At 48.6% G+C, this 16,490-nt stretch overlaps 1 protein-coding gene across 8 annotated transcripts; it reads left to right on the top strand.

Moving 5' to 3' along the window:
* The first annotated feature begins 2,273 nt into the window (after positions 1-2,273).
* Positions 2,274-15,659, top strand: LOC144492712 (uncharacterized). Of its 8 annotated transcripts, none has more exons than XR_013497621.1 (5): positions 2,274-2,721; positions 4,847-4,957; positions 9,179-10,947; positions 13,237-13,413; positions 14,811-15,275. XR_013497621.1 is itself a non-coding variant. In XM_078211050.1 (4 exons), exons 3-4 carry the CDS (start codon positions 9,288-9,290, stop codon positions 13,245-13,247), a joined length of 1,671 nt encoding a protein of 556 aa, XP_078067176.1. In that variant the 5' UTR covers positions 2,349-2,721; positions 4,847-4,957; positions 9,179-9,287; the 3' UTR covers positions 13,248-15,574. The 8 variants fall into 8 exon arrangements, 4 of the variants coding, with proteins under 4 accessions (XP_078067176.1, XP_078067177.1, XP_078067173.1 ...); XR_013497620.1 differs by having other exon boundaries at positions 2,464-2,721; positions 14,787-15,659; XM_078211050.1 differs by having other exon boundaries at positions 2,349-2,721; positions 13,237-15,574.
* The last annotated feature ends 831 nt before the right edge of the window (positions 15,660-16,490 follow it).

Raw genomic sequence — 16,490 nt, forward strand, 5'->3', positions numbered from 1 at the left:
GGGTGAGGCTCTCAGGATGGGGGTCACTCTGGGGCTGAGGCTCTCAGGGTTGGGGTCACTCTGAGGGTGAGGATCTCATGGTTGGGATCACTCTGGGGGTGAGTCTCTCATAATGGGGGTCACTCTGGGGCTGAGTCTCAGGGTTGGGGTCACTCTGGGGGTGAGTCTCTCAGGGTTGGGGTCACTCTGGAGATGAGGCTCTCAGGCTTTTGTCACTCTGGGTGTGAGGCTCTCAGGCTTGGGGTCACTCTGGGGGTGAGTGTCTCAGGGTTGGGGTCACTCTGAGGGCGAGGCTTTCAGGGTTGGGGTCACTCTGGGGGTGAGTCTCTCAGGGTTGGGGTCACTCTGAGGGTGAGGCTCTCAGGATTGGGGTCACTCTGGGAGTGAGTCTCCCAGGGTTGGGGGGTCACTCTGGGGGTGAGTCTCTCAGGGTTGGGGTCACTCTGGGGGTGAGTCTCTCAGGATTGGGGTCACTCTGGGGCTGAGTCTCAGGGTTGGGGTCACTCTGAGGGTGAGGCTCTCAGGATGGGGGTCACTCTGGGGCTGAGGCTCTCAGGGCTGGGGTCACTCTGAGGGTGAGTCTCTCAGGGTTGGGGTCACTCTGGGGGTGAGTGTCTCAGGATTGGGGTCACTCTGAGGGTGAGTCCCACGGTTGGGGTCACTCTGGGGGTGAGTCCCACGGTTGGGGTCACTCTGGGGGTGAGTCTCTCAGGCTTGGGGCTACTCTTGGGTTGAGTCTCTCAGGATTGGGGTCACTCTGAGGGTGAGTCTCTCAGGGTTGGTGTCACTCTGGGGCTGAGTCTCAAGGTTGGGTTCACTCTGGGGGTGAGGCTCTCAGGGTTGGGGTCACTCTGGTGGTGAGTCTCTCAGGGTTAGGGTCACTCTGGGGGTGAGGCTCTCAGGGTTGGGTCACTCTGGGGGTGAGTCTTTCAGAGTTGGGTCACTCTGGGGTTGGGTCTCTCAGGATTGGGGTCACTCCGGGGGTGAGTCTCAGGGTTGGGGTCACTCTGGGGGTGAGGCTCTCAGGGTTGGGGGGTCACTCTCAGGGTGAGTCTCTCAGGGTTGGGGTCACTCTGGGGGTGAGGCTCTCAGGATGGGGGTCACTCTGGGGCTGAGGCTCTCAGGGTTGGGGTCACTCCTAGGGTGAGTCTCTCAGGGTTGGGGTCACTCTGGGGGTGAGTCTCTCAGGATTGGGTCACTCTGAGGGTGAGTCTCACGGTTGGGGTCACTCTGAGGGTGAGTCTCACGGTTGGGGTCACTCTGGGGGTGAGTCTCTCAGGATTGGGGCTACTCTGGGGGTGAATCTCTCAGGGTTGGGGTCACTCTGGGGGTGAGTCTCTCAGGGTTGGGGTCACTCTGGGGGTGAGTCTCTCAGGATTGGGGTCACTCTGGGGGTGAGGCTCTCAGGATGGGGGTCACTCTGGGGCTGAGGCTCTCAGGGTTGGGGTCACTCCTAGGGTGAGTCTCTCAGGGTTGGGGTCACTCTGGGGTTGAGTCTCTCAGGATTGGGGTCACTCTGAGGGTGAGTCTCACGGTTGGGGTCACTCTGAGGGTGAGTCTCACGGTTGGGGTCACTCTGGGGGTGAGTCTCTCAGGATTGGGGCTACTCTGGGGGTGAGTCTCTCAGGGTTGGGGTCACTCTGGGGGTGAGTCTCTCAGGATTGGGGTCACTCTGGGGCTGAGTCTCAGGGTTGGGGTCACTCTGGGGGTGAGGCTCTCAGGGTTGGGGTCACTCTCGGGGTGAGTCTCTCAGGGTTGGGGTCACTCTGGGGGTGAGTCTCTCAGGGCTGGGGTCACTCTGAGGGTGAGTCTCTCAGGGTTTGGGTCACTCTGGGGCTGAGTCTCTCAGGGTTGGGGTCACTCTTGGGTGAGGCTCTCAGGGTTGGGGTCACTCTGGGGGTTAGTCTCTCGGGGTTGGGGTCACTCTGGGGGTGAGTTTCTCGGGGTTGGGGTCACTCTGAGGGCGAGTCTCTCCGGGTTGGGGTCACTCTGGGGGCGAGTCTCTCGGGGTTGGGGTCACTCTGGGGGTGAGTCTCTCGGGGTTGGGGTCACTCTGGGGGTGAGTCTCTCAGGGCTGGGGTCACTCTGAGGGTGAGTCTCTCAGGGTTTGGGTCACTCTGGGGCTGAGTCTCTCAGGGTTGGGGTCACTCTTGGGTGAGGCTCTCAGGGTTGGGGTCACTCTGGGGGTGAGTCTCTCGGGGTTGGGGTCACTCTGAGGGCGAGTCTCTCCGGGTTGGGGTCACTCTGAGGGCGAGTCTCTCCGGGTTGGGGTCACTCTGAGGGCGAGTCTCTCCGGGTTGGGGTCACTCTGGGCGTGAGTCTCTCCGGGTTGGGGTCACTCTGGGGGCGAGTCTCTCGGGGTTGGGACAACCTGTCCCAGGAGCCGGCGCCGCTGTTCGGGCTGGATCCGCCGGGGGCAGCAGAGAGCCGGCAGCAGTGACAGGAAACCCCGCGGCTGCTCTTGGCTTCCTGTTTACGCGGGCCGGAGCGGGCCGGAGCCCAGCAACCGAGTCGGGGAGTCGGCTCTAGTCGCGACATTCACCGGTCCCACCGACACCCCGATCCGGCCTCCCGGCCACCCTGAGAGCACCGCGCCCATCCCCGGCCCGGATCAGAGGAAGAGGGAGTCGGGCGTCAGGAGAGGCCGCGGCTTTAGTGGGGAATTGGGCCTGGGCCTGGCCGGCGCTCGGAGCCGGAGCCTCACCCCCGAGGAGCCAGCAGGTACCGGCGGCGGCGGGAGGGAGGACGGGCGGGCCTACCCGGGGATGGAACGATGAGGCCCATGGGTCTGAGAGCGGGAGGCCCGGAATCCAGCGGCTCTCGCCCGGGAGCGGGCGGGCGGCAGGGAAGGAGGAGGCAGCCATTGTCTTGGGCCTGGCGGAGATGGCACTGCCCAGCCCGGCCCAGCCCAGCGGCAGGGGGACAGGGAAGGAGAGCGGGCCCCGCAGGCCGGCCGCCCTGCTCCACACTGAGCGCCATGTGCCAGCTTTACTGTGGCAGCAGCTGGGCGGCGTAACCTGAGCCCATGTGCCAGTGATGCCCAGAGTGACCCAGTTAAATACAGTTCCTTCTCATTCCCTGGCACCACTGCTCTATTGCCCTTGATCCCTTACACCTCAGCTTATTTGCCCCTCGATCCCCGGTGTCTCGGCGCGGCTGCCCCTCAATTCTCGGCGTGGCCACCACCCTCGATCCCCGGCGTCTCGGCGTGGTGGCCCCGCGATCCCCGGCGTGAAGGCCCCATGATTCTCGGCGTGGTGGCCCCTCGATCTCTGGCGTGTCGGCGTGCCAGCCCCTCGATTCTTGGCGTGGTGGCCCCTCGATTTTTGGCGTGCCGGCCCCTCGATCCCCGGCGTCACGGCGTGGCCGCCCCTCGATCCCCGGCATCTCGGCGTGGCGGCCCCTCGATCTCCGGCGTCTCGGCGTGGCCGCCCCTCGATCCCCTGCATCTTGGCGTGGCAGCCCCTCGATTCTCGGTGTGGCGGCCCCTCGATCTCCGGCGTCTCGGCGTGGCTGCCCCTCGATCCTCGGCGTGGCCGCCCCTCAATCTCCGGCGCCTCGGCGTGGCTGCCCCTCGATCCTCGGCGTGGCCGCCCCTCGATCCCCGGCGTCTCGGCGTGGCCGCCCCTCGATCCCCAGCGTCTCGGCGTGGCCGCCCCTCGATCCCCGGCGTCTCGGTGTGGCCGCCCCTCGATTCCTGGGGTCTCGGTGTGGCAGCCCCTCGATCCCCGGCGTCTTGGCGTGGCAGCCTCTCGATTTTCGGCGTGGTGGTCCCTCGATTTTCAGCGTGGCAGCCCCTCGATCGCCGGCAGCTCGGCGTGGCCGCCCCTCGATCTCCGGCAGCTCGGCGTGGCCGCCCCTCGATTCTCGGCATGGCCACCCCTCGATCGCCGGTGTCTCGGCGTGGCTGCCCCTCGATTCTCGGCATGGCCACCCCTCGATCGCCGGTGTCTTGGCGTGGCCGCCCCTCGATTCTTGGCGTGGCTGCCCCTCGATCCCCGGCATCTCAGCATGGCCACCCCTCGGTCCCCGACGTCTCGGCGTGGCCGCCCCCCCGGCGCCTTGGTGCGGCCAGTCCCCGGCTCCTCGGCGTGGTCTCCCCTCAGTCCCTGGCGCCTCGGCGCGGCCGCCCCTCGGTCTCCTGCGCCTCGGCGCAGCCGCCCCTCGGTCCCCGTCGTGGCCGGCCTTCGATCCCCGTCGTGGCCGCCCCTCGATCCCTGGAGCCTCGGTGTGGCCGCCCCTCGATCCCCAGCGTGGCCGCCCCTCGATCCCCGGCACCTTGGCGTGGCCACCCCTGATCCCCGGCGTGGCTGCCCCGACCCCCGGCGTGGCTGCCCCGACCCCCGGCGTGGCCACCCCCGATCCTCGGCTTGGCCACCTCTCGATCCCCAGCGCCTCGGCTTCATTGCTCACTGGCAACTGGCACTCCTGCACCATTAGCCCTCATTTTCTGGCACCTCTCTGCTGCTGCCCTTCATCCCTGGCACCTTTGCGCCATTGTCAACTCTTGGCAGCTGTGTATGCTGTTTTCCTGTATGTATTAAGTATCGTCATTTACTATTTCACAGCCAATACTCCAAATTCCCTAACAGCACTGTGATTTCTTTTCTGTAATTGAGAGAAGTACAGAAACCCTGTATTAGATGAGGTACACAAAAAACATGGGAAAAACAATCCTGCATTTTTAAAGCTGTATTGAGAAGGCTATACATGATGTTCTTTGATGTAAGCTTTTTGGGTAATGCATTGAGTCCTGTACCCAACAATTTCTTTGTGAAAGTGTTTAGTGATTACATTTGTAACCATCCATGTATTATAGCTGAAACCCTATTTGATGTTTCAACAGGCAGGAGAATGTTGAAAGGATGGCCTGAGTTTTCTGCTTCGCCTGCCCACAGTTCTCCACTCTGTTCATTTCAACGGACAGGAAGGTCGTGGGCTGGCAAATGCAGAAGTGGTAAGCCCCCTGCTCTGTGTCTGACAGGCCTCTCACTATGCCTGGCTTCTATTTATCACGAGAGAGGAAAAGATTTGTTGCTGCTCCTCATATCAGTCAATTGTATTAAGCAGCGGCCCTCTGATTTGCATGTGCAGGCTGGCTTTGGTTCCCAATGGCAGGAAGGAGCAATCTAGCTCAACAGTAGCTCGCTGAACCAGGAATTTGCTGGTTACCTTAGTTGACTTGGTGTCTCCCTGCTGGTTTTCATAAGGTGCTTTGTGACCAGTAAATAATGTACCCATACCTTGTTGTATAGCATTGCCAACCCAAATTCCATATTCTTTGCACTAAAAAGTTGAATTCAGTAACCCAGATAATTGTAACATGGGAAGTTACTGCCAAAAGAAGGAATAATTGAATATTGTGAATTAGCAGCTGCATTAATAGTAGTCTGTGGGAGATGAATCAACATAAAATCACATTTCAAATGAAACCTTTTTGGCAGCTGAGTTAAAACTTTCACTTCACTTCCCTCCTGTTACAAACCAAAGTGATGTAATTCAGGCTTCCTCCCAGTAGAAGGCTGTACACCACATTAGATCCTGTTTAATCGTTAGGCAAATTGACAACAAATCACCAGTAATAAAAGCTTTTATACCCAGAAAAATTCCAATGATCTCACTGCCTGCATCTCTAAGCCAAGTGCAACTTAACTCTCAGAACAATTTTATTGATGTACAGATCACCACCCTGGACGCCATAGAGAAGACTAGTGTAGTGGTTACAGTACTACATGAGTAACCCAAACAACCACAAGTTCAAATACCACCTTGGCAGACCAAGATATGGATTGTGTGAAATGAGAGTTTGTGGGTTTGCATCAGAACGAGATATGACAGTTGAAGCTGACAGAGACAGTTGTAGAAACCAAATGATTCATTAATATTCTTTAGGACAGGGAGCACCCTTACTAGGTCTGGCCTGCCAAATTCTAATCCACAGACTGTGACTCTTAAGAAGAGTTACTGTGGGTGCTTAAGGCAACTGCATTGGGCAATGCACGTGGCGTTGCCAGCATTGCTCACATCCTCAGATATTATGGGAAGTGATTCCAAGAAACAGCTTTCTGTTTTTCCTCTTTGGATTCAGAATGGCTCTTGTTAACAAGCCAGGAATCATACATCCCAGTGTTGTTAGTAACAGGGAGGTAAACTTTTCATGCAGCTGACCATGGGCACTTTTGCCTTAGTGAGTTTTTACACAGGGGATGTGAAAATTTTCATACTTTGTCCACTTAACTGGAAAAACATGTCGCAGCACAGTTAGATTCGGATTAGTCAGATAAGTGGTGTATTGGAATATTAATAGGTACTGGCTCAAAAAAGTTTCCTATGGCTTATTAGTAGCAGTGCAGTTTATGGAAATTCCCATATAGACCTACACATAATGCTGCAATGAGTTTGAAAATGCAATCACAAATATACAAGGAAGTTGTCACCCACCTGTCTACATCAGGCTGTCAGACCTTTCCAGGAGGTAGTTGGTAAGATGGTTACATGGAGACAGCGGTAGAACAGCTTACAATGCTTGAATTTATTGGAGCTGACCTCAAACAATCTTTTTTTTCAAATGCCAGCAGAACAAATCATTACATGCTTTTTAAAAATTCTTTCACGAGATGTGGGCGTCAGCAGCGACATCAGCAATTATTGCCCATCCCGAATTGCCCTTGAACTGAGTGGCTTGCCAGGCCACTTCAAGGGGCAGTGAAGAGTCAGCTATATTACTGTGGATCAGGAGTTACATGTAGGCCAGACCGCGTAATGATTGCGTTCCCGAAGGGACATGAATGAATTAGATGGGCTTTTAATAACAAATGATGCTAGTTTCAAGGTCACCATTACTGAGACTGGCTTTCAATTCCAGATTTTAGTCATTTGAACTGGGCCAATGGATTACTAGTCCAGTGACATTACACCACTATTTCCCCTCAAATTAATGCTCCTGACCAGTAGAGGAGCCAGCACCCTGTTTGCCTCATTTCATGATGCACCAGTATAACAGCAAGTTGCAACGGAATTATTCAATTATCGGCCAGCTGGATAGCTCACAAAACAGTCTGCCACCATCTTATCTGCCTTTTACTCATGTTATCCATTCGAATGACATAGTAAAGAACTGAGTCACATCCTTATTCATACTTGTCCATTGAAATCACATTTAGTGCTGAGAGTTGCCCTTGAAGGTCCAGTTCCTGAGTTAAACATTTTCATTTTTCACGAAACACTTTTTAAAACCTCAAGGTTCCTTTGAGCAAAAGGGGTCAACATTGTGTCCAATGTTCCAAATATGGCCAAAAGCAGTAAGTTAAAGAAGGTTAAAATAACCTAACAAGTAATTAAAGTCTTTAACATATGGTCCTATTACTTAATTAGCATTGGTAACACCTTCATTGTTGGCTATTTTTTGAAATTATTACTTATTTTATGTATGTGACATCATATTAGGATGACAATATAATGAGATATGCACATTAGGAACTAAATATAATAGTAACAGGTGGATAGCTGGAGTCAGATAACACTACTTGATTTGTACTTTTGCTCAGCTGTTGCTTCCCTGCTGATGTGAATGCCATGCCTGTGGTGTTTGTGCTGCCATGTTGAATCCTTTGATGAATTTGCTGCCTATTATTTCAATAGCTTTGTGACAGTTATCAATTTAAATTTGATTTGCCTGATTTCTTACTCCTCCAGTTGTGCATATTAAGGTTCTGGTAAAAGGAGGTTTGTAGACAAGTAGCCCTGAGCAAACTAGGAGCAAGGACTAGACTGGACTGTAGCCATTCAGAGGACTCGCCTTACGTGGCTGGCCTTTTGTTCTGGATTATGCAGAGTCATGGCTCTATCCAAGAACAAATGCTAATTAACCTGTGCCTGCCTCTTCAATGTTTGTTCACAGAAAGGAGTACTGTGGGCATGATGTTAAAATGGAACCAGATTTCTCCCAGCATGTAGAATGGTGGAATGTGAATTCGAGCTTGTAATGCAACCGACCATCCTTGCACCCTACCACTTGGTAACTCTCCAATCTCGGCCATATTGTCTGGTTGATGGATGTTGGCCAGGACCTATTGTGGATGTGAGAATAGGTCAGTCTCTCATCCTTTCACCCCAAAGGTGATTCAGTAACCAACAGATAACACTGAAGTTACCAAACATCCACAGTATCATTACTACTCTCTTGAGAGAAATGACTGTTCACCCGGGCTACACAAGCAGAAAAATATCAACATAATATTCACTCCTTTCTAACACCAGAAGCCTAAGAATGCACTTGATCTGGTATCGCCAATATTCTGTTTAAAAGATTGAAGTCAGACTGAAATATCTATGATTGACTGCATATTTCCTGGGAAGTTCCTGTCCCAGCTGTGATCATTCTTTGTTGAGTGAGTACAACACCATAACTTTAAAACAGGTTCCTGATTCAAATCAAAGTTAAGCTGGCGGGGGAGATTTATTGTGAAGGACCATGGGCCTGAGATTAAATTTACTGAGAGCCATTGCACTGTGACAATCCACAACTAGGCAGGTTTCTTTCCCTGGGCTCTTTCTCTCCGTCTTCATCTCCCTTTTATCCTATTTCTCCCTTTTAGTGGCTCTGATTTCTTTCTCCAACAGTTAGGAGCCATTTAAGCAGACTGTGTGGCAATCAAGGACACAGTCCCCTTCCCAAAGTAATACCTCTATTATAGTGCTGGTGTCACTGGATGAGTAATCCATGGCTCTGGGGGCCCAGGTTTGAATCCCACCGCAGCAGACAGTGAAATTTGAATCCAAAAAAAAATCTGGAATGAAAGTCTATTGATGACCATGAAACCATTGCAGATTGTCATAAAAGCCCATCTGGTTCACTAATGTCCCTTACAGAATGAAATCTGCTGTCCTTACTTGGTCTGGCCTACATGCGACTCCAGATCCACAGCAACATGGTTGACTCTTGACTGTCCTCTGAAATGGCCCTGATCAGTTCAAGGGCAATTAGGGATAGGAAACAAATGCTGGTCCAGCCAGCAGCGCCCATATCTACTGATCATTTTTTTTTTAAGCGTCACTCGTTGGTCTTGCTTGGCCTCCTTCCGCACCATGTTCAACACAGCTTTGTGGAAAAATGTGACAAGGACAGTTTAAAAATTTTTTAAATAAAAAGCTAATTTGAATATTTTCTTTTTACCAGATAAGGCTGCCCAGTGCTCTTTGCTCAGTGTGGAATCAGTGAGAAGCGTCCATCGTTTTGACCAATTCATCTCGGGAAGCAACTATTTTCCAATGTGAGCCCGTTCAACATGACAGAGTGTTGGGAGGAGCACCCAGCCGCCCCACCCCTGGTGGAGAACTGCATTCCCCAGAACACTGAACGCGCACTTGAGTTTGCGATCGTGTTCCCCACCGACGGAACCCTTCAGCAGCATCAACCCGTGTCAGCCGAGAGTTCCCAAAAATGCAACATGTGCGGCCAGACGATCACACAGTTATCAGAGCTCCAGCAGCACCCGTGCTTTGTTAACATGAACCGCTTCTACCAGTGCGCCCAGTGCCAGAAGACCTTCAGCCACTCCAATGACCTCTTGCAGCACCAGTGTGGCCAGGTGGAGGAGAAGCCGTTTATCTGCCATGTCTGCAAGATGGGCTTCTCCCAATTGCTGGCGTTGGTCCAGCACCAGAATGTCCACAACGAGAACAACCCTTTCAAGTGTACCATATGCGGTGAGAATTTCCAGCAGTCTTCAGAGCTCATCCTGCACCAGCGGGTTCACATCGAGGATCAACCCTTCGAGTGCACTGTCTGCAAGAAGAAATTCAAGGACTCATCGGAGCTGGTGACACACCAGCAATTCCACGCTCCTGAAAAGCCCTTCAAATGTAGCGTGTGTCAGAAGGGTTTCAAAAAGTCATCGCAGCTGGTCCGCCATCAATACATCCATGGTGAAAAACCCTTCAAGTGCTCGTCCTGCGAAAAGGCTTTCCGCCATTCCTCTGAGCTGCAGCGGCACCAGAGGGTGCACACTGGCGAGCGGCCCTTCAAATGTGGCCAATGCGACAAGACCTTCAGCCAGTCCTCGCACCTGGCACACCACCAGCGCATCCACTCAGGTGAACGGCCCTACGATTGCAGCGTCTGCCACAAGAGCTTCAAGCACCGTTCACACTTGATGCGCCACATGTGTGTTCACGCCAGTGAGGACGTGTTCAAGTGCGTCATCTGCCACGCAGGCTTCAAGCAGCCTGGGGAGTTGCTGCAGCACCAGTGTGCAACGGAGGCCGAGCGACCCTACAAGTGTGGGCAATGCTCCAAGAGCTTCAAGCGCGCTTCCTACCTCCAGCACCACCAGCGTGTCCACTCGGGGGAGAGGCCCTTCAAGTGTACTACCTGTCAGATGAGCTTCAAGCAGCTGTACGCACTGGTGCGACATCAGCGCACCCACACCGGGGACAAGCCCTACAAATGCACTGTGTGTGACAAGGGCTTCAGTGAATCCTCGCACCTCCTGTACCACCAGCACATTCACACTGGAGAAAGCCTCTTCCAGTGCACAGGTTGCCAGAAGGGCTTCAAAGACTCGTCAGAGCTCTTGCGCCACCGCTGTGCCCGCGTGGAGGGCAAACCCTTTAAGTGCACCGTCTGCCAGAAAGCTTACAAGCGAGTTTCAGCCCTGCAGCTCCATGAGGCGACCCATGTCGAGGAGCGGCCACTCAAGTGCAATGCCTGCGAGCGGCGCTTTGCATGTTCTTCCGAGCTGGTGGAGCACCAGTGCCGGCCTGCCAAGGAGAAGCCGCTGAAGTGCAGCGACTGCGAGAAGCGGTTCAAATACTCTTCCGACCTGGAACGGCATCGGCGTGTTCACACAGGGGACAAACCTTTTAAATGCATCACTTGTGACAAAGGTTTTAAGCAGAAGGAACACCTGATAAAGCACCAGAATGTCCACGCCAGAGAGAGTCAGTGTAAGTGCACGTGGTGCGGTGAGAGGTTTACTGAGCTAAGCTATCTGCAGGAGCACTGCCTTCAGCACACAGTGCAAAACTCCTATGAAGGTTCTGCTTGTGGACAGTGATTTTTCCTTTTAAATTTAGTTTTGAAAGCCTGATCTTGGCTAAACTTGTACAAACTGTGGCACAGAGATTTGTACGAGTTGACAGGCAACACTAGCCCTGGGGAAAGATGCTCAAGCTTTCATGGGCCATATGAGTTGTAAGTCTCCCTTCCTCCTGACCCCATTGGGTTTAAATCCAGTTTACATTCAATTTACTGATACCAACAGACCTTCATTCCAATTTAGGATTTAACCACCTATAAAATTCCCCATTCTCCATGTTCACAAAGTTAAAATGGGACAAACCAGCAAGAATGAAATGTAAGTGCAAATACAACTGAGTTACCTGGCCTTGTAGCCTAGATTACCAGGACTTGAAGGGATGCACATGACCAGAGTTTGGATACCTCTGCCTGAGAGAGAGGTCCTGACCGATGTTGATAGACCACAACCAGTTCCAATAAACCGTAAGTCCCATAGTTTAGTGACCTGGATTCTGCACTCACTTCTGCCTGTGTCCTGCTGAAAATGTCAGGCTTTTTTAGTTGAGACTTGTGCCTCAGTGCACTTGTTTTCTGTGCGAGTTTCATCGCCGGAGAGCAAATCCCCCCTTTCTTGTGCTCACCACAGCCTTGAAGGTGATGTTCCAAGATAATGCTAGTAGGTTTCTGTGACCTGCACCTCTGTGTGCATTGCCCCCCCACACCCCCACCCTACCCAAAGCCCACCCTTCATCCGATCATACCAGTATCCACAACGTGACCAGGTAAGGCATCAGAAAAATAATTGTTTTTAGCAATACAGATCCAGTTACTGAGTTGAACCATCTTTGTTGGAATAAAGCTGTAATGTAGAAAGAAATATCTGTGCATTTTGAGATCATGCTGCTGTGAAGTGTGGGGTGTATTTTAGTATTATTGTTTTCCTACAGTGGTAGCAGTGCTGTTTTTATACACTGCAAAGTTTGAAAGGCTTTTGCCTGCAAGTATCTCGTTGTATTCAATGGTTTAGAGATATTTAATTTACCTAATTTTCCTCCCACTCTTCCACTCTGGTTTGTGGACCATAACTGCATTCAGTCCTAATCCCATGATCTCCCGACTCACCGTTCTGAATCACTGCAGAATTCAGTGATCCACTGCTCTGGTGGAAAATTGATTCATCATGACTCATTTTATAGTAAAGGGAAAAATAAAGAAAAATGATGTAAAAGGTAACGTATTTTATAGTAGACATGATCCTGCTAACCACTCAGTACTTTACTTACTTTCTCTGTTCCATTCTGTGACCTCCCCGCCTTGTGGGCCAGTATTGGGGGCTTAGAGGTCGATGCAGCATCTTTCTCCCAGGTTTCTGCCAATGTAGCAGGCTGTGAAGAAGTGCATGAATGTGGCTTTGGGGAATTTTATTTTCCCTCTTGGCCTTTACACAGCCCTAGAGCAAACAGCAGTGAGTACATGTACAATCCACATTTCCATGGCAAAGTGTATCCTCCAGTATCCTATGCCATCATGGTACCTGGGTTATGTTTGCTATTAGCTGCACCTTAAGACAAGACGTGTAAATCATCTCACTGCCCAGTTAATAGTTCACAAACAAAGACAGTAGGAAATGCTGAATAGAGACATTTCTTTTGAAAAGATTCTTTAACTACATAATTGTCTGAGGGAAAAAAAATGGCTGTGGACTGAGCGTTTCATTAAATTGAGGCTTAAAAATTAAATTTAGGAACTTTGTTTGGATCAGGGTTTTGCATTGATAATTAAATCAGGAACTTCTGATGGATTTTTGCCTGACTTTCTGTACTAAGGTGGAAGCTGAATCTGTGATCCACTGATAGCCAGGAAGAGTTTATTCATCCACAGACCTGCAATTATTAAGAATTTGTGAATTATTTTCAGAATTCTGTGGCAAATGTGTAATTTAAAAATAGGCTTTAATTTATGTATTTTTAAGTAGCATGAAATCCAGGTCTGCTTTTTCACTGCTGCAATCTATTAAAATGCCAGTCCTGTTTTGTTTCTTTTTTGTTTTATCAGCTTCAGTGACTTGACAGAAAGATGGTTTTATAGTATGTCCTATTTTCTTAATGGCATTACTTTTAACAAGAATGTGTGATATTAATGTCCTCATGTCATGTGTGGAAAGGGAACTGTGAACAGTGTTTTTTATGGGTTTTTTGCCATTTCAACGTCTACAGTCTTAATATAGAACAGGATGGATGTGAAGATACGGACACAGCAGAGCTCGCATGTCAAGTCTCCTTTGAAAACGAACCTGCACCATGGAAGGTTGGACAAGAAGTCAGCCAAACACGACCAGTCTAAACCTTCAATACTGCAATCTTTAAAAAGGTGGACTTTTGATGAGAAGAGTGGTATGTTGTTGCCAGTTGAACCGAGGGTGGTGTTGTTTTGTGTCATCTCCATTTTGTAAGCACTAACAGTTTGCTAATGCAGACGCATAAAAAGGAAACGCAGATTAATTAAAAAAAGTAGAATTAATAATACTGTCTTATCAAAATAGTCCTCAAGCTGCCTATAGGATATCTCCACGGTTACCAGTGTTTTTTTTAGGAATGTAAAAGAGCTGTCTTTCCTGCTGCTGCGCATGGCTAATTGCAGAAGATAGGATTGTAGTTAATCTACCATCCTTGCTGAGTGTAAAGAGATTGTCTGATTGTAAGCCATTGAATAGGGAACTGATTGTTCTCATCAGTGGGACCCACATAGCTCTTAGCATGTTGACTCTTTATTCAGTTGGCTTACCATTGAATATTCTCGTACCACAAGTGTGATGTGTTTAAAAAAAAGTGTCACAGAAGAAAGTTTTTATTTTATTACAAATCAATTTTATTTTGTTTGGGCTACCGTAAACACAAGGTGGTGAGCAATTTACTTTCAGGGTTCAGATGACTACCATAAATCCCGCAAGCAGTTTATGAATGTTATCAGAACCCAGAAAATCAATTGCCGCCTTCATACTCTTGCCACCTGTAATTTTTTTTAATATACGTAGTCTTAATAAAGTTAAATCAATGCTAATGAAAGTTAACTAGTGCTGACTGATGTGATTACTGCAGAATAACAACTGCTTTATAGAAGAGTATAATGGAGCAACTTTGCAGTTCTCAATTAGAATTATAGAGGAATTAAAAGCGTGTTCTGTGTTGTTGGTGTCTGCCACAGCTGTGGAAATAAATTCTTTTAAGTGGACCGTTTCAGATCTGAACCATCTCATGCTTTTTAATAATATTTCTGCCAAAAGTATAATTAGCATCAGATTTTAATGATCCCAATTTAACATGCACGCAACAGGGGCATAGTGTTGGTCTCTCCCTGCAACCTCTCGCCCTGTTGTTCCTCCTGACAGTTGCTTATTGGTGTTGGTATCACAGTGATTCCTTAATACCCCAAACGTTTCTCTCCACTCCTATTTGGAAATGTTATTTTCTCTGACATTTCTTTAGAGTTTTAAAATATACGCGAGCCCTGATGTTAATAAATCTCTCTGGGGAACTGTATCTTATTCCCTTATTATCCCCTCTTCACTCTCCCCTGAGTTCTTAATTTAGTCATTTTAATTTAGTTTTCATCTTGTTCAGTGGTTTGTAAAAATGACAATCTTAACTGTACACTTGAAATTGGCCCAAATGATAAATGGTTATATGTGATCTATTCCCATGAAATACATCCAGATTTCTTTTTATTGGCTTGTGTATACAACTGTTTTTATTTGAATCTGTTTCAGTCTAAATTACTTCTCTGCCGCCAGGAAGGACTGATTGAGGAAATTCAAATAATTGAGAATGTAAATTTGAAGAAACTGCCTCGCCAGCACATTCAGAAGTGTGAAGTTTAATCCTAGGGCTTTTTATAGGAAGAGGAAAAACAGAGAGCTGACTACTGCCGTTCACATCTCCGAGGCAGATCTCATTTGAAGAGTTCAACCCCACTGGCTAGACCTGTTGCATCCTCATGTTGACCTTTCCCATCATCTTACTGGATTTCTAGAATTCCTTCACTTCTGTGCATCAACTCACTAACTCGGCATGTTTGACTCAGGATGGTCTAAACCAGCATTTCTTCAACTTGCCAGCGTTTACAAATGCAAAACTGTAATAGCTGCTGATGGAAGGTTTTGATTCACTTCCTTTGGCACAAAGCCTGTGAAGCCACCTGGACAGAAATGGAACCCAACCTTGCAAATTAAAAAGAAATCTGACCCACTCGATCGGTGGATATGTGACAAAGTTATTTTTAGATGATGCTGGATTTTTTTTGATAGCCACATGCAGACTATCACCATAAAAGGTCCCAGTTTTATTTTAATAGACAAAGCACCTTAATTCTGATAACAGAACTACAGCACACAAGTACAACTTTAGGTGATCTCAGCAAAACAAGTGACATTCATTTAAAGCTTAAGTACATGAATCATCTATGTACCAAACCAACCTATAAATGGTCTGAGTAATGAAGCAAATGGGAAACTAATTGCATATGTTCCCAAAACAATAATAGGACAACACTAGCGCCAAAAGAACAAAATAATCAATAAAAGTTATGCAACTGTTTGAAAAGTAATGAAATGTAACTGAAATGTTATATTTCACACCATTTGAAAAATATAATGTATATATAATCAGGACAAGCCCATACAAGTTGACAAAGATTATGGGTAAAACTTCACAATATCTTTGTCAGACCACAGTTGGGGTAGTGTGTTCAGTTTCGGCTACCTTGACACAAGCAATCAGCTTGTATTGAAAAGGGAACAAATAAGAGTAACAAAGATAAATTGAGTATGGTTAAGCCTTACAGTTCGCAAAGAAGTGGAGAGTGGGAGAATTGTGCCAGAGGCAAGCAGTTGATAACTTGAGGGAACTAGATCAATTAGGTTAATGTTGGCATTAGGAAAATAATAGAATCCTTGCTCAAGGATGTAATGGTAACACATGTAGAAACTGGAACCACATGGAGTAGTCAGTGCCAATTCTAAAAAGGTTCATACTTGAACAACCTTATTAAATACTTGGAAGAAGGAACAAAAAGGATAGATAAAAAATAATGCAGCAGATATATATTTAGATTTCCAACATGTAGAGTCAGCCCACGTAGCAAACAATGTATTGCAAGCTGGCTAAAAACAGTATGGGTGGAAGGTCATTACTTTGATTGGGAAGTGCTGGAACCACTGTTCATCATCTATGAAAAGGTTTGGACAAAATTTGTACATAGTATCAAAATTGGTAATATAGCTAATACAGAGGATTGGAACAAGAAAACATTAATAAACTTGTCGAATAGGTGTGTATTTGGCTAACGAATTTCAGTAAGTGAGGGAGAAAAAGGAAACCATGAATTCCTTTGAAAATATGTCTAAATGGGGATAGATGAACTTCTGAAGTTGGGTGTGCAGATAAACTGATCACTAAAAACAATGATGAAGATT

Source organism: Mustelus asterias, chromosome 4 (genome assembly GCF_964213995.1).
Source record: "Mustelus asterias chromosome 4, sMusAst1.hap1.1, whole genome shotgun sequence".
Taxonomy (NCBI): domain Eukaryota; kingdom Metazoa; phylum Chordata; class Chondrichthyes; order Carcharhiniformes; family Triakidae; genus Mustelus; species Mustelus asterias.